The sequence below is a fragment of the Solea solea genome, chromosome 11 (genome assembly GCF_958295425.1).
Source record: "Solea solea chromosome 11, fSolSol10.1, whole genome shotgun sequence".
NCBI lineage: Eukaryota > Metazoa > Chordata > Actinopteri > Pleuronectiformes > Soleidae > Solea > Solea solea.
Genome location: NC_081144.1, coordinates 7,225,398 through 7,244,305, shown reverse-complemented (window position 1 = coordinate 7,244,305; position 18,908 = coordinate 7,225,398). Strand labels below are relative to the sequence as shown.

The 18,908-nt window shown below is 39.1% G+C and overlaps 1 protein-coding gene across 2 annotated transcripts in view; it reads left to right on the top strand.

The window, feature by feature from the left end:
- Positions 1-18,908, top strand: part of LOC131468322 (metabotropic glutamate receptor 4-like) — a 127,731-nt gene that overhangs the window by 103,695 nt on the left and 5,128 nt on the right. The window contains exons 6-10 of one of the 2 annotated variants that reach the window (XM_058642414.1): positions 3,879-4,079; positions 8,577-8,713; positions 10,116-11,051; positions 15,444-15,690; positions 17,311-17,356. In XM_058642414.1, coding sequence (XP_058498397.1) covers positions 3,879-4,079; positions 8,577-8,713; positions 10,116-11,051; positions 15,444-15,690; positions 17,311-17,348 — 1,559 coding nt within the window. In that variant the 3' untranslated portion in view covers positions 17,349-17,356. The remainder of the gene's footprint in view (positions 1-3,878; positions 4,080-8,576; positions 8,714-10,115; positions 11,052-15,443; positions 15,691-17,310; positions 17,357-18,908) is intronic. The other variant, XM_058642413.1, reaches the window with a different exon arrangement.

Sequence of the window (18,908 nt, the reverse complement as noted above, 5' to 3'; positions counted from 1 at the left end):
TGGAAGCACTCACTGTCTGTCTACTGAGTCAGTGCAAATTAACCTTGATTGCACTGTCAGGATTTTTCATTTTGGCTTGGATAAAATCTCAAGACATTGTCACAAAGAACAAAAAAGGCATCATACATCCTCAGTAACTTTAACAATCACCCGTCGTCTCTGGAAATATATTAACTTGCTTCACTTTCTTGAACATTGTCAGCATGTTGATTGCCTTATACGCGCAATAAAACATATTATCATCACCTGCTTTGTTATTTCTCCCCGTCACATAAGATGATTCATCAGGATAATAAGACTGTCTTTGTCAGCGCGAGGATTTCTGCCTCCTCACAAAAACATCATGCTTTTTTATCGCAGTACGGACATCAAGAACATTCGCATCCATGCTCTAATACAGTCTTCCTCAAATGGTTGGGTCCAGATCTCAGCTCACCAGTGTTAGGGCAGAATGATATGGGGAAAATATCCAATTGCAATTTTATTGACTGATAAATTTAACATTTTTTAAGTTAAGTGTCAGTTCAATATTTATTTTGAAACATGGGGGGGATAATCATTCAGATTTGACAAGGTGGCTAGTAACACATTTTGAGTTTTGTGTTAATGCAAGAATAAGATTTTAAAGATATAAATTAACATTAATGGTGAAGTATAAAACCTAAGTCAGATATGCTGCATACATTTCTTTAATTGCGGCCTTTGCGATGTATTGATTGGGATGTTATACTGCATTGTTTAGATGGGATTTTGGTTTGAAAAGGATGATTATTATTATTATTATTATTATTATTATTATTATTCAACTCCAGAGAGAGAGAGAGAGAGAGAGAGAGAGAGAGAGAGAGAGGGGGGAAGAAGTGGTCCAAAAAAATGTGTATGGTGAACCGACAGCAAGTGTAGATAACAAACTCAGGGCAGTGAACCAAAGACATGAGTCATATTTTGCTGATTTTCACAGAGTTTCACAGCGGTATGAAGCAAAGCACAAAAACAAGATGCTGCAAGGTTTTACTGTGAACACAGACATAAACCAAGACAAGTGCAGCTTCTCTGCTCTGACAGAGACACTGTGCTATGAGTGTTACAGATACATATCCATGATGCAGCTCTCTGCACACACAGAGGCTCAGTCAGGACTATGGCAAGACCTTTCAAATTTAGCCAAATGTGACTATCCATTATCAACATTATTTCCCCGAGGCCAGACTACATGATCTTTTGGTCTGTACAGATGATCAACAGTCACACTACATGTCTACATGGTGGTACCCGACTCAGTCAAGACCAAGAGGTGCCCGGGCAATGGGCCAGGTCTAGTTGACACTCCGGAAAGAATAATAGTGTCTGAAGTGGTGTGTGAAATATTTGCTGTATTGGGTTGCCAGACCATCACTCCCACAAAGAGAACTTGAGGTAACTTCCTTACTCCTCTTTTGCTTTGCCATTTTGTTCGTTTACGCTGTTCAAAACCAAACCATTCCACTCAATGGAAACACGGCTGTCTGATTAATAAATGTGGGTCCCAAGGCTGATGAATTGGGAACCATTGCTCCAACAGACATGACTCGAGTGGCACTCGAATCACAGTGTGTCCCTAACTGTCGCGAGGTTGATGCCAGTAAAAACAAAACTCATCTAGAGCGCCTTAACACGAAAACTGGTATCATTGTACACGCATTACTGACCATGTCAGAATCTAAGGAAACTCTGAACAAATTCAAGACCGCCTGCAACTCTACCATTACTGCAAAACACAAAATAACCCTACATCCAATTTCTCACGGTCAATAAGCTACTCAACCACATAAACAACAGGATTTCATTACTACAAAAACTGTGTTGTAATTTCAAGGATTTTCCCCCTGTTTTCATCAACCAGCAGTTACATCATATAAATTGAATTCAATATTACCACATCCGCTCTCCCTCCTCAGCTTTATGGCACTGAACAGTATGACCTTATCACAAATTCAAGGTCTTCCACATTCCAACGTGACCCCATGGTCTCTTGTCTCTGATAAAATCATGTCTGCCTGTCCTCTTTCCCCTGCTGACACAAACCCTTAATGAGTCTCATATCACCCAATTCGGAAAAAAAAGAAATTGGAACTGGAAGACCATAACAACAAGAAGTCCATCCTTAGTTTCTTGCCAACAAAACACTTGGTATCATCAGCGCTCTTTCTAATGGTGTACACCAGGGCTCAGTTGTTGAATCATTACTGTTCATTGTTTACATTATTTCTCTTCGTCATATATTTCATCATCACAACCACAATTATCACTCCTATGCAGACGACATAACTCTACCTTCCCTCTATGTTTTCAGACAATGTGACCTTTAAGTCTCTCCAAGTTTAAAAGATATGGAAGCTCACATTACCTGAAAGTTAGTCAGGAATATCTTTTTCTGCCTCTACTACTTGTCTTCTACCACAAAATCGGCCTTGTTATACTGTTATTTACACAATAGCCCAAATGGAGCTAATTAAACACAAGTTCAAGTGTTTCAATGCTACCTGAAGGCTACCATAGTTTATACACTTACAAGTAGTTTGTAAATTATACAAAAGGTATTCAGTTGGCTGCATTATGCAACTTTACCCCTAGATGCCACTGAATCCTACACTGAGGAAAACAAGCACGCTAACAGCAGAGTAACTGATGTGTGTGACCTTTATTCTATACTTTCTATACTACTTTTAAATCATTAAATTACAAATCCTGAACCAGTGAGCCACAACATTATAACAGGTGAATAGATTTACTGTTGTGGCACATCAGTAAATATCTGAGGCCTGTTTTCAAATGTGTTTCTTTTGAACAATCAGTAACATGATTTTAAACTTCTCTTGTACTTTCAGTTATTGTCTAATTCTTTAAGGCATAAATGGGTAAGAAACAAACTGATCCTCCACAGTAGTTAAACCAATAACTATACCTGATGTGTGTGCTACTTTAGTGTCATTGTCGCTCTCTCCCTTTTTGTCTACTCAACTTATCTGGCAGGGCATTCACTAATACAGGGATTAAGCCGCTAATTGAAACCTTGCTTAGTGATTAACATATTTCCAAAACATTAGACCAACGCCAGTCGTGATTAATATACACCTGTCATAACTAATTACATTAATACTGAAGAATGATTGGGCCTGTTGTCTTGTCGTACACTTCTCCTGTACCACTGCATCACACCCTCTGCTCTTGATTAATAGATGTGAAGTGGTACGTGAATTTGTAGAAGACCTGAGGATGTTACCATCTGTATTGACAAACTTTAGCTCAGGTGAACCTACCGGAAACTTCTTCAGATCATTGCACGGTCCCTGGCATTGCTGGAAAGCCTTTTAGCAGCGACAAAAAGGGGCATTCAAGGACACATTATGGAAACCGGGATTTATGCTGAACAAGTCTGAACTGTGATCAATACTCCACAATTAAAGTTGTTGCACATGAGGCCATTTTAGATTTTATGGAAGACGGTTCTGTGATTGATGTCTTCAAGAATTAGCACATAATTAATGGTTAACATGCACAATTCAATGCCATTCTTTAAATAAACTGAACATGGTGAGAAAAAAAGGAGTTCACAATTGAGTAATCATTTCTTCTGAAAGACTATAATTTGCTTGATTTTACACATAACAATCATACTGTCAGCCTTATATTTCAACTGATTGTGAAGCAGTTTTTTTTCTTGTCCTTCATATAAAATGCTCTAGCTTTGGCTTTGATTGCCTGTCATGATTAAACATAGCAATGTGTGAGTTGAAGCAAACATGTTTGTGTGAGCACGTCTTTAGATATTCATGACAAAGGTAAATCATGAGTTTCATACATTGTCTTTTGTTGTGTGTGTTATGTGATATTTTTAGACCACGAGCGGATCGGGAAAGATTCTTCCTATGAACAGGAGGGGAAGGTACAGTTCGTGGTCGATGCAGTGTACGCCATGGCTCATGCTCTACACGACATGCACAAAGACCTCTGTCCTGGAAAAGTCGGTCTCTGTCCCAAGATGGATACCATAAACGGCACACTACTGCTGAAGTACATCCGCAATGTCAACTTCACAGGTGTGTATTCCTAATTCTACTTATAGTAGGCTCACAGCTGAATGTATACTCTACCTAAATCTTCATTTCTTGTTGCTGACCAGCTACATTATTCATGCACAAAAAAACTAAACAAAGAAGCGCCAGTGATTTCATTCCTTATTCATACATTAAGAATGTATAGCGTACCACGAGAAGTCACTGCTGGACTGCTTTATCATTCTGAGGCATGGGCTTTATGAAGCACTTGAACTAAATGCTCATGCAGAGGATTCATGAGAATACAGTGGTCTCCAATTATCAAGCTACTGAATGTAAATTACTAGCAGCAAGTAAGGGGGCTGAGATCTGTGGGAGGGTTGACAATCAACAGCAAAGCAGTGTTTTATAGTTGCTCACGATGTGCAGGAACTGGGCTTTGTGAGATTCCCCGCCTTATCTTGTCAGTACTGAATTGCCCACACAAGACATCTCCTGCTCATAGTGTGCTGGCTGTTGACTTTGATTTGTACAAGAAAGAGAGGAAAAGACGAGAATAGTAAATGTGGCATCAGTCAGATAACTTATATTATTAAATGGAAGCAACATGTTTTTGATGACACCTGGAGACCTTTTATAAGTTTTGTAAGACATGACTCCAATGTTGGTAACGTGCTGCAGCAGGAGGAGGCTCTGAGAGAGTAGACTGTCCATGTGGTGTGATATAATGTCCTGAGAAACGCTCTTGAAATGCATCAATGTTATAACTGTTTTCACTATTTGCTTATTTAATTGAAGTGAGTGTGTGCATATGTATGTGTGTATATGTATTATACTTTTTTTTAATTTTCCTTTTTTTATGTTATTTTTATTGTTTTAACACCTTAGGAGGGGATGGGAGAGGGAGAACGGGGAGAAAAGTTTGCCTTGTTGCATGTAAGAGTGGCTTGCTGTTTGGTTTGCTGTAATTTGCAAACAAAAAAACAACAAATACATTTAAAAAACAAAAATGTAGCAAACAGGGCTGCAAAGATTAGAGCTGAAACAATTACTTGATGAGTCGATTATTAATCGATTACTAAAGTAATTGTCTACTAGTCTGATAATCAATTAATCGGTTTGAAGCTTTTTTTATTATTAAAAAAAGATTTATAATTGTTTTAGCTTCTTAAATGTGAATATATTCTGGTTTCTTTGTTCCATGTAGCAAGTACTAATAAAGGGAACCGATGGGTGTCAGTTGCGTATAATATATTAAATATTAAATAAATATATTTAAATATCATGCTTTGTCACCTAGTTGTTGTGGATTTTTACGACCACAAGCCTTGGTTTTGTTATTCTGCGAAGGCACACAGTGCAACAGCAACAGCAGGGGTTTCCTATGACAGGGATCATTTTTATGGTCAACTTAAAAGGCACTGGCCAGAAAACAATAACAGCAACAATAAGTACGGCTTCGGCTTCTGTTTTGCAATGCATTCAACATTGCCTTTATTGTTGGAGATAATAAAGGTTAACTTAACGCACATGTTTTTCAGCTTATGTTATGTTTTGTGCCTAATAGATGTTGAAAGGAAACTCTGCAGTGCTTTGCAGTGTTTTACTGCAGGCACCATCTTCAAAGTCAAAGCATTGTTTACCTGTTCCTGAGCTGGCTTATTATCATGTCAATTCTCATTTGTGTAAAATAAAAAAAGAAAAAAGAAAAAGAAAAAACTCTTTGGAGTTGACTTAGTCTAAGTCACATTTGTTTGATTTTATGATGGAACAAATCACCCACCAATGGAACGGAACAGATTTAATGTGAAATACTGTATAACAGGTTTGTGATATTGCCTTCATGCAGTACTTTTCATACTCCATCCTACATACATCTTTATTTTACTGAAACGCTAATCAGCACTAAAGTCATTGGGGGTTAAAAGTGGGATGGCTAGAAAATCAATGCTACACATTACCGGAATAGTCTCGCTTTTAATACTTATTCGACTTGAAGGGATGGAGAATTTAAAAGGATTGTAGGAAAACGGCAGGAAACTCTACCTGATCCCTGTGTATTCTGGGAATTATCCTCCGACAACCATGCTGACCTAAGGAAAGAGGAAACCCAAGCACTACAGAATGCTGTTGATGATCAATGCATAGTATTAAGATTGCAAACCCAATGGTGCTGAGGTAAACAGCAGGTGGCCTTTAAACTGTAGTTATCCTCAGGAAATTCTGTTTTATGAAGCAAACTTGTAAGACATAAAACTGATTGCAAAGTAGGGTGATTAAAGGTTGGCTGTAGCATTGGGTTTTCAGCATAGACATTTAATGCTGCCCATTTTCATGAGGTTTAATTATTTATTCAATTAAGAGTTTGTTGTGAGAAAGCAGCACAGGATGTGATAGAGTGATCTAATCAAACATTCCTAACAGTAATTAAAAAGTCTGTGGGGGAAAATGGTTTTGTTCTATGCAGGAATTGTTCAAGTGTAAACTACTAAATAATTTTAATAATAATTTTTATTTATTACTCCTTGGGTAAGTGTCATAAGAGAGGAGACTCTTAACTTAGCACGTAGGTTTCAACTTGCATTTAGAGAAGAAATAAACAGTGTGACATACAGTAACAGTATCTCACTGTTCTGAATACGTCTTTGCCAATATGTACACATTTTAAGCTTAGCAGCAAAGTGTGTATCCCTTTCATATCCTTTTTTTATATTATAATTTGTAAATGTTTATAATTTATAGCACTGTTCATAACAAGATTACAAATTACAGATCAGAGCAAAAATAATCATAGAATAAAAAATTCATAATCCAGTTGAGTAAAAAAAAAAGAAGTTAAACAGAACATATGGGAAGTGCATAAATGCAAATATCACACATCTTGTGGCTGTACCTATAAGGTTTATCACAGAGTGAAGGATTATTTGTGGTTAACTGTAAAAATTAAAATTGCTAAGCGCAGCTTTAAATGTGTCAGGTTGGCATTTTATGAGCACAATCATTGCAAGAACTGCACCCGAGTAATAACAATAATACGACGTATGCACACACGGTTGTGAATCCAATTAAGCAGCACTATATTAGGAGCAATTGTTAGTATAACTATATCATTTTCATTGCTCGTATGTAGAGCTGGGGCTGATAGATGGTCATACTGTGCAGTGTTTCCTCAAAAATATGAACACAGATTATTAAACAAGCAGTTAAACTTAATATTAGCTGACTGAGCATGAAACAAAAGAGAAAAGTCCTCCTGCAAGTTAACAGGGGAAAGTTAACAATAAGGACAATAAAATGGGAAAATAAATAAAAAGGGGAACTACGTCCCACTCGATTGCCAGTATTGCTGAGAAGTGCAAAAGAAAATCTTGATAATTACACGACTGCCCGTTGTTGTCTTAGACATGCCCTCTAGATAATGCAAAAAGATGGTGCTAAAGCAATTGTCTGCTATGGGTTTTAATCAGACCTCTGACACAAACACACACACACACAAAAGTTTCAGAGAGGAGAAAATACTATAGGTATGTTCTCAAAGTCTGATACACAAAAAAAATCAATGGCTGATTATTATTACCGCTTAAAAAGAACAAAAACTAAAGAACCAAGTTAATATTTTATTCTCATGAAGGAGACGAGACTAGTACTTAATCAACTCCCTCGTATAGCACCTGCAAACGCTGACCAAAATTACACATGTTCGACTTCTTGCAAACACATAACAAGTCAAACCTCGAAGCGGATGGGCTACAGCGGCAAAAGACCACACTGGGTGTCACTCCTGCCACTTTATTAGGTGTCCTGTTTACCCCATAATAGTGGCCAGGGAGTGCACACGCATGTGGTTTATCCTTTGGAACTTTATATCTTCGGTGTAGCAACAAAATCTACATCCAAATATGAAGTGTTAACCCCACACACATATCAAACTCGGTAATTGCAAAAGGAACTGCATTGAGGGAGAGACAAGCAAGCAAATTCAGCACAAGCAAATATAGACAGGAATACAATAAAGGTTCCTTTTTCTCAGAGATGCTCTGGTGGGGGCTCATTTCACTACATCTGTGTATCCTTGTTCCCTTACAACGCACTTTTATGATGTGTTGCGGCTGGAGAGAGGTTTGTAGGCCATATCAGAAGCAGACAAAAAGAGGAAGCAGGGAGATGAGAGAGAGACCCCAAAGTGGTGATCAAAATCAGTGCTGTCATTTGTTAGCACTCCGAGTTTGGACCTTGCGGATAACAAGCAGTGGGGGCAATAAGCACAATGAAGGCGTGTGAAATGATGTGGGAACATGACCAGACAGCAGCCCTGGCCCTCCTCAAAGGACCAGGACAACATGGCTGTCAACATCGATTTTGCTCCCATCATTCACACTGGAACAGTACTGGCTTGAAGTCCCTTTCAGCTTCATTTCATCTTATATTATGAAAATGAAAGCTTGAGTTTTTACTGTTTTCCAGCACTGGGGTTCAGCAATACTTTACAGTATGCCCTCGAAAGTAACAATCTGTGTTCTCTTCTTGTTTCTAAAATAGGAATCGCCGGCACGCCGGTGGTCTTCAACGTCAACGGAGATGCTCCTGGCCGCTACGAAATCTACCAATACCAGATTGGAAATAACACAGCCGAGTATAAGATCATCGGTCACTGGACGGACCATCTCTATTTAAATGTAGGAGAATTTTCTTTCTATATGGTTTGGACGGATTTTTATACATTATACATCAGACAACCAAAATGATTTATCATCGTCATTTGGACATTCAGCAATTACTAATTCAACTCATTTAGTCTTGTCAATTAAATAAAAAGGGAAATAAAAATAAATCTGCAGCCTCACCAACACGTTTTGACCATCAGTTCTTCATCAGTTTGTCACAAAAAAAGACACAGGTGCACCATAAATCAATTAGGACTAAAGCAAGGTTTTAAATAGTTTTTTGTTTGTTTTTTCTTTCATGTGGATTTATTTTCTTGCAGCCATTATGTGTGGCATTTAGCCTTTCAAGATCTCTATTATTTGTCCCCACACAGTAGATGGCATTCACCTTCTCATAACTTATCACTGATAACAAAGATTGCAGGTAATGCATCTTGCTTATGTTGGGTTTTATAGGGCAACAGCTGACAGAAAAAAAAAACCCCAGATAAATCATGCTTTCTTGTTGACTTTTATAAACATATAGGGTAAGAGACGCTTTAGTTCAATACAAAATGTCCTTACAGCAGAAAGAAGGCCATGAGTTACTGCGACACACAGATCAACCTTAAATTTGTCATATGTAGCTTTTCCAGTCACAAAACAAATCACCTAGATGTTTGAATAAGTCAAAACTCCATTTCCACACCCTATATCCCTTAATTAGAGCTTAAGCAAACTGTTCTGCAATAAAAAAAACATACTCTATAAGGTCCAGCACAGTACAGCATTGCATTGAGTTGAGACTGTAGGGACACAACTCGTTATTATTGCTGAAACATTCTTTGGAAGCAATTAAAAAGCAATCACATGCTGTTTTGAGCCTAAAATTATCTTATAAAAAAGCCACTTTCATTTGGTGAATATTCCATTAATAGTTAGTTTGTCCTGTGATTCACTTCTTTGTGTGATGTAACCTTTGTGGATTAACTAGTTTGTTTACCAAATGAGGACAACTAGGAGGTAAGATTATAGTGAATAACCACCAGGGGGCAACTCTGCTGAACTATTAGAGTCTGTGGGGAAATGACCCAACTCTTCGCTTGATTGATTATGTCAGTAAACATTTGTCTGAGGAGTTAATGGTCACCACTGATAGCAAAAGCTCAACATGGCAGTGGTCAAATCCCCAATCTCGAGGCTTCAAAATGGGAGTTCAGATTTTTAAGGGTGATGTCACTACCGGGTGCCACTTTCATACACCGAGTTAGTTTTTACTACACTGAGCCTCAAAGTTTTGTTTGATCCACAAACAATTCAATTCAGTTCAGTTTTTAAGTGTGTAATTAAGTCTACACAGTATGTAAAACAGTGTTGATATGGTGAATGGTGAAGTGTACATTTATCGGAATCCTTCCTTGTACTGTCCCTCCAGATCACTGAGATGCAGTGGCCTGGTGGAACACAAGACGTCCCCTCCTCTATTTGCAGCCAGCCTTGCCGTCCTGGCCAGCGCAAGAAGACGGTGAAGGGAATTCCATGTTGCTGGCACTGTGAGAACTGTGATGGTTACCAGTATCAGGCAGACACTTACACCTGCAAGATGTGCCGTTTTGATTTACGGCCCAACGAGAATCACACTGGCTGTGTTCCCATGCCCATTGTCAAGCTGGAGTGGAGCTCCCCATGGGCAGTCATCCCTGTTCTCATCGCTGTTCTGGGCATCATGGCGACACTGTTTGTGGTTGCGACTTTTATACGCTACAATGACACACCCATAGTGAAGGCATCGGGTCGTGAACTGAGCTACGTGCTGCTGACGGGTATTTTTCTGTGCTATGCTACAACATTCCTCATGATCTCCACTCCTGATGTGGTAATATGCTCACTGCGAAGGATTTTCCTGGGCCTGGGTATGAGTATAAGTTATGCAGCGCTGCTTACCAAGACCAATCGGATCTACCGAATTTTTGAGCAAGGAAAGATGTCGGTCAGTGCCCCTCGATTCATCTCCCCAGCATCGCAGTTAGTCATCACATTCAGCCTGATATCAGTGCAGCTCCTTGGAGTGTGCATCTGGTTTGGTGTTGACCCGTCGCAAGCCATCATCGACTATGAGGACCAGCGTACAACCAATCCCAAAAAGTCCCGTGGCGTTCTGAAATGTGATATTTCAGATCTGTCCCTCATCTGTCTGCTGGGTTATAGCATGCTACTAATGGTCACCTGCACAGTTTACGCGATTAAGACCAGAGGCGTGCCCGAGACATTCAACGAGGCCAAGCCCATCGGCTTCACCATGTACACCACCTGCATTGTATGGCTTGCCTTCATCCCCATCTTCTTTGGGACCTCACAATCAGCAGAAAAGGTAAATTCTAAAGGATTCTAAATGTGTTAAATAACCAACTAATTGTTTGGCCCATTACAAACAATCTCTTGTGTCAGAAGACAATGTTCTAAGCATTTTCATTTTATTTACAAAAAGGACAATTTCCTGTATCGCCCGTGCATCTCACTGTGAGGAAAATTGCCACTCAAATTATGTTTATTGTGTAGCACCAGGTTCAATTCATCATGAGATGATGGGCTTTGTGCTCCACAGTGGGGGTTACAAGGCCTTTGCAGTCGATTTGTGAGGATAATCGATTCAACTCAACTTTGCTTGGATTATGTTTCCCTGATTTGTATTTGTGCGTGTGTTTGATTCAGCACCACTGGGTGGAAATAGCAAGTAGTCAATCACTCGTACGTTGTGTGTAATGTACCATAAAATGACTGTGTTGATTGTTAATTAATAACTTGCCTCGTATGGTGCTATTTTAGAGGATTATCAACACAGATGTACATTTAAACAACACAGTAACAATGTTTGCGATGTAAGGAAGAAGAAATGAGCACCTCTTATGGGGCTGGGCGATATGGCGATATTAGATCGTGAAGGAGTAGAACGTGCTGATGATCTGCCAAGGCAGCGAGATCATAGTGTTGTTTCAAGGGCACACTTTCCATCGCTGTCCTATGCTTTTTCGCAGACTTATCCGTTTTTTTTCTCTCAGCCAAATCACAATTGTTGGATTCTCTGTTGGATTCAGGGAAGCCATGGCTGAGAATGAAGTTGAGTTGGTTTCTAAAAAGAACTCCTCCATGATATGGAAACAGTTATTTGCAAAGTTTGCACAGACAAGGTTCGCACGTCAGATTGCAACAAGGCGAAACTTTTTCAACCACGGAAAGATACAGTATCCTAAACAATATGCTGAGAGGGAAACAGCTCAAGGGAAGCCACAACAGGAAACTTCAGACTAAAACAACCCACTTTAAGCACAGGCATTTGTATACATATTGCATATATATACTGTATATAAACTTGCTAAATACTAAAAAAAATCAATAGTTAAAAATGTATTTGAAAAATTGTGACGAAATAATAATTGTACTGTAAAAAAAAATCACGATGCAACATAATACTCTTGTGCTTCTCTGCAGTTTTCTTAGAAAACGTTTAAAAAATGATAATCCTTCCACTATACTACGATGCCAATTAACACATTGTGATAAGTGCCGTTTCAAACTGCCCTACATACAGCACAGCAACCTAAAACTGTACTTTTGACAACGCAAGCATTAATGTGGAATCCTCCCGTGGCAGAATCCAGAATGCACTTGGACCAGATGTGTTTTTAGGAGGTTGGGTCAAATTACTTTGGCATCAGCTGGCAACGAGGCTGCTTACTAATGCAATATAACTAACTGTTCAAGTGGCAACATAACTTGGGCTCTGTGTACTTTGTTGCCAGTGGTGCATAAAAGACAAGACAAAGCCTGAGACAGAGACCTAAGATACTGTTCTTCACTTAGTCATTTCTACCACTAAAGAGTGGGTTACAGAGCTGCTTAAGTCCCACAGTGTGATTTTGATTGGTTTATATATTTTGCACATAAGGCTAAATAATAAAAAACTTTACCTCTTATACCTTCATCAGGATGGGATAAAGTCTACTTAAATCTTAGTTTCAACTTATCAGAAAAGCAAAATGGAAAAAATAAGTGTTTTCTTAGGATATACAATATTACATATTTATGACTGTCCATACATTTTACTTTACACATCTTACTAAGAAACACCCTGTTAATAATTGAAAACATGGACAACTATAAAGTATGATTTGGAGAAGTTTTAAAGTATTTCAATTGAGAAAAAAAGAAAGTGAGATAAACAACTGTTCAGTTTTATTAAGTTTCCCAATAACGCTTGCCAGTGGCTTACTATTAGTACTCATAAACTGGATAGAATACAGTCACATTCAGCATATTATTCTTGCATAGTTTTGACTTTCCTCCTTCAACATGAAACACTCTGCAATGAAAAACATCTAAAGGCCTTTTTCAGCACAGATTTTGACTCATAGTGGAAGGAAAAGCACAGGTGCCAATGATCTCTGGATCTAATGATGGCTCCATTCTTTCATGTGTCCCAGTACACCATGACAGTGTGATAAAACACCAGCAGGCACAATACAAAGCGCATGAACACAGAGTTGCATTCCTGGTTCATTGGTTTTATTACTTACACCTTTGCAATGTCGCAATATCTTCTGTAAATTAAAATCTTAAATATTTTTCAAGTAATTTATTCTATATACATACGTATACTCAAACATGACTATTTTCCCAAATATTTGGATGCAAGAACTTGAAGATGCATGCCTTTCTGTTCATATGCTTTGTGTGTAGATGGGGGCAGTTGTTGCAGCAGTTTAGACAAGACATTTGATGCTTAATGACTAAAAAGGAGCGATCCAGCTTCAGATAAACTTCATAATGGCTCCGCTCACTGAGGTTGCTGTCCCCCGTTCCATTCCCTCGCTGTGCCAGTGGAGCAGATTGGCAATCATATTGGTGTGTCAGGGAAAATTTATGTCACCCGGGCTGATGGAACTGGACAAGGGTCTTGGCTCCCCTCACAGAGTGACTCCTCGCTGTACTCCAATATTGTTCTGTACTCACCCCAAGCCACGTGTCATCTTCTCGGGAGGATTACAACACTCCCTCTCTATCACTGAGAAATTATTGTGCGCTATACTTGCAGTGTGATAGAGTACTAATAGCCTTTCACCTCCTTTTTGCATTGATGTCTTTGTTTATTAACTAACACGAGAGTCGGAGTGCTTGATTTCTGAAAGGCTTTTTTAACAGCTTTTGCTTGATTACATTGCTATCATAGTCACTAAGACAGGTCGAGCTAGTTATTGCTTATTTTAACTGACTACATTTTTTTTTTCAAAGCTAACATACAAATATCGTATGTCACAACCACATGTCGGGAAACATCATCCATTACGAGTGACACTCTGTCATAGCAAAAGGCATTGTGAGCTATTCCTACACCAAACGACTCAGTCATATGTGATGTCTGAGAATGTAATGTCAGACAAAACCTCGGGCAAATCTCTTTGAAAGATGTCTGCTTACTGCGCTCCCACTGTACACTGTTCGCCTTGTGTTCATCAACTTCAGGACACCCCCAGCAATTTTCATTCCACAAGTCATTTCAGTTGTTCTCGCCTTTTTCTCTAATGAATGTTTTTTGACACCAGAGTACAGAGGAAAAGATGGAGTGGGATCGCTGCAAATCAAGCCATTAAATTGCTCTGATGGGTTTTTTTTTGGCTCAAGAAAATGCAACCTTAAACCATATATACAGTATATATATATATATATATATATATATATATATATATATATATATATATATATATATACACACATATATATATATATATATATATATATATATACACATATATATATATACATACATATATATGTATAGATATACTTTTTGTATGTACACATAATGTTTTCATATTATTTTCAGTATTTTCTGTCTATGTGGCTTGTCATTTTCAATGTGTCAAGTGTCTGTATCAAGTATGATCTACCTTTCACATTTTTACACTCCAGGTGCTGACTCACCACATTCCATCCGCCAACAAATCAGAGATGGACTGTGTATCAGTGCCGGGGTTATTATCATAAATGAAAAATCACTGGCAGGCACTTTTAATGTGCTGTAGGATGTTTCTCTCCGCTCCACAGTTGTTGCCTGTGGCTACATATCTGTTACCCAGCTGTGAGTTGCAGCTGTCACTGGCTTCACAGCGACATTCCTTAAGTTGTTATCTACAACCTTCAGGGTGAAAATATTTATATGCAAAAAAAAACATACATGCCCATTAGGTGGGGGCACTTCCATTAGATGTGTATCATAAATTAACAAGCACGAGCAATGAAAGCGATGTTGATCATGATGCATGTGGATATAAAAGGGCACTGTATGCCATCGCCATGTCTTGTTATGTAATGATTATGGGACACAGAGTGCTGTACAAATTTACATGGAACTATTTATCCTGTGCTGTCCACATAGGTCCCATTTAGACCTGGTGTTAACATCTGTTCTCAGTGATGTGATCGCACATGGTCGGATCAAATCTGAATTATATAATCTGATCTTAAAAAAAATATATGGGTGCTAGTGTAAAAAAAGGGGGACAAAAAAACTGAAACAGTCGCATCAGAGGACGGAAAGCCGTGTCCTGTGGACGTGTTGCATTCATGCAGCTCAGGAATGTGTCCACATTTGTCCTCAAACCACCTCTAAATGTTTTTTTTTTTTATAACTATACTTGGCCACTAGCCATCACTCACTTTACCCTCACCAACTGATTCTGTTTTATCTTCACTGTCTTCTCCGCAGATGTATATCCAGACCACGACCCTGACCATCTCCGTAAGCCTCAGTGCATCCGTCTCTCTGGGAATGCTCTACATGCCCAAGGTCTACGTGGTTCTCTTTCATCCGGAGCAGAACGTGCCCAAGCGCAAGCGCAGCCTGAAGGCTGTGGTCACTGCGGCCACCATGTCCAACAAGTTCAACCCCAAAGGTGGCCTGAGGCCCAACGGTGAAGCAAAGTCTGAACTCTGTGAAAGTCTTGAAACACAAGGTTGGTATTACGCCTGACAGCACATGAAGAGAAGCAAATTGTTAGAGTACAAAAAAAGACCTTAACCAGAAGTCGATTTTTATGCTGATGTAATGAGCTGTCCGTGTGTAAAGTTACAGCTTATTTGAATATAATTAACTAATTTCAGGTGACAACATAATTGATGGCGATATTATTTTGCACTTCAGCAGTTTAGGAAATTAGCGAGGATTATGTTTGCACAGAAGAAATGAGGGTTGTTTCAGTTCCACCTCAAGTGCTGCTACACTGTGGCTCCCTGTTGGACATAAACCACCACCAATGACATAAACAGCACTGTGTTAACAAATCAGAAATCAGTGTTTCCATTAATGATCTACACTGTGGGGGGGCCCGCCATAGTCTCAATTTCCACTTCTCAAAATAACATGAAAGACTACTGAACTTGTTGCTACGTTTTCATTGTAGAGACGTGTGCATTTATTTATTTATTTATCTAAAACACACATATCCAGTTGTCATAGTTGGAGTGGATCTCTGACACCTAAAGACCCGTTTCCAGTCTCTGTAGAAAGAAAGAACTCAACATTACAATAGTTCTCAGATCTAGCATTAAGTTCTCAGCAGGCACGCAGACCTCTCATGTGTATGTAACACGATCGACCCGATTACCACCACAGACAGATCTACTGTAATTGTATGGAAAACACTGAGAAGTAATTTAACAATTAGCCTCTGGCTAGAATAGCATTTCTGTCTTTGTATGTTCCTATTTTTTTAAACAGATTAAATTGTTTAGTGGCCAAACTAATGTACTTCTTAGATTAGATAGCATGCAGTACTATTTTAAATATGTTTATATCAGGGACACAGAGTTGAAGTGGATAGCAGTGTAGCCTCATAGCAACGGGGTCACTGGGATCGAAAAAACATGCAGATTGGGGATTAGGTTAATCGGACACTCTAAATTGACCGTAGAGTGTGACAGTTGAGAGTGAATGGTTGTTCGTCTCTGTATGTTGGCCCTGTGATCAGGCTGTACCCCACCTTTCGCTCTATGTCAGCTGGGATTGGCTCCAGCCCCCCGCGACTCTCATGTGGTAGAAAATGGCTGAAAATGGATGTTTATATTACACACAAAAAAAAAAGCAACTTATCTGTTTGATTGGGATACATCAGCATTTTGCCTTCATGAATCTCTCTCTCTTTCTCTTACCAAATTGTGTTTATAATCAGATTATGCAATATGGTCCCTGCACTGATCTGATTTTTGAAAGTGGGAAAAAAAATAAATGATTAACACAGTGTTGGAAAAGAGAATATATTCATCACCAAGATAAAGTGTATGAGTAGGAGGTCCCTCTGTGGGGGCAGGCATAAATCCCAAAAAAAGCAACCCCACATGGTCTGTTTTTTTGAAGGTCCTGATTTAATATTCAACTGACAAGCAGCACTGGATAGAATGATGTATATTAGGCCTAAAAAGCCCACAGCTCCATTTGGCTGAATGGCTTTTTGACGTAAGAATGGAATTTTTATGTCCTATCCTATTACGGAGACCTTTCACAGGCGCTGATTCTCTCACCCCCGTTCTGGTTTGAACTGTGAATCTAACAAATGTTCTTTGTGCTTGTGTGTCAGACTGTGTTGAGGGTGGGGAGCCTTGTGAGGGACTTTAGACTTTCAGGTAACCCGGTTAGATAATAATTTTACCCTTTTAATTTTCTGTAACCACTTTCCCCACAGTTAATTTCTGCTAATGTTCCCAACACCACCATGCCTGCAAAAACAAAGCATCCAAGCTGCCCCTGGCTAAAACACAGCACCCTGAATGTCAAAATACAGTAATCACGCTGACCCGACAGACATTAACTGGAATAGACAATATTGGTGTGTGTGGTGCTGTGAAATGGCCAATCAGCACAGTAAAGCCGGTTAATGTGGGAAGATGACACCACTCTCCCTGAGTGCAGGAGACAAGCGATAGCCATGTGTCCCCTGTAATTTGTTTCCCTGTTGACAAAAGAAGGAATATGTGCTAATGGGACAACAACAACAATAAGAGTGAACAGGAAAAGACAGATGGGTCTGCCAGCTCCAATTCTTTCTGGACCATCTATTCTTTATCTTGGCCTCACAGCACATAAATATTCAAATAAGGTTCATTTATCAATGCTTCTCTTGGAAGAGATGCTTTGGATGAAATGGCGAGAAACGCCGCTCCCATTCACACGCCAAGCGTGGCACTGACAAATACACCGAAACATTCACCATTAAGCAGCTCTCCTCCACAGCACTTTGGCCCCCGATTCTGGCTGTCTTCTGATTGGATTCATCCCCTCTGACATATTCAATCAGCCAAGGCTGCCATGGGCAGATTGGCAGATTGGTAGTGTGATTACCTCCACGGAGCATGCTCGCTGAGGACAATTGTATTTAACACAAAAATATGACAAGCAGGTACATGTTGACACTTGCACAGACTTGTGCAGACAAGCATGAGTGCACGCACACACACACGGGTACTCATCATATGGCAGTCACGTTTGACCGCGAGTTTGGTTATGATCTCCGTGGTTTGCCCCCCGAGGTCGTCGGTCTTATTCACAGCTGATATATTCCATAAACCTACGAAACATGGATATACCGTATGGAAGAAGTAGAATACGAAACTATTATCAAACATTGGTGACAACACTTACAGAGCCAAGTCAGATCACATAATCTCTTAATACCATTTTACACCTAATATGCTTTCCATGTCAAAATGGAAAGACACTCACTGGCTGCTGCTGCATGTTTTGCTTGGAGCACAGAGAAATATCAGGTGTGTGCATGTGTTTAAAGACTTGAACGTGAATGATTACTATTGCACTTTATACTAGTGTTGTGATCTGTTCGGTGACTCTGTAAGGTGCGTCTTCAAAAGAAATATATATAATCAGCTGTGAAAATAAGAGTATGTGAGTTTTCAATGACTTCAGTAATAATGTAAAAATGGGTATGCATTGGAATGACTCTAGCCACAACTATTCTTTTTTTTTTTTTATGTTTGTTAGTGTTGCTGTTGCAATGTGTTTTTAATGTGCTGTATAAATCAGTGATTCATGCAGAACATTTAACTGTAGTCCACCCCCAAAAAATATTACAGATAATGACAATATTAGAAGAAGAATTATTAGTTTCCCACTGGGGCTCTTCAAATGAGGAAGTAAGTAAGTAGAAAAGCAGACACTGTT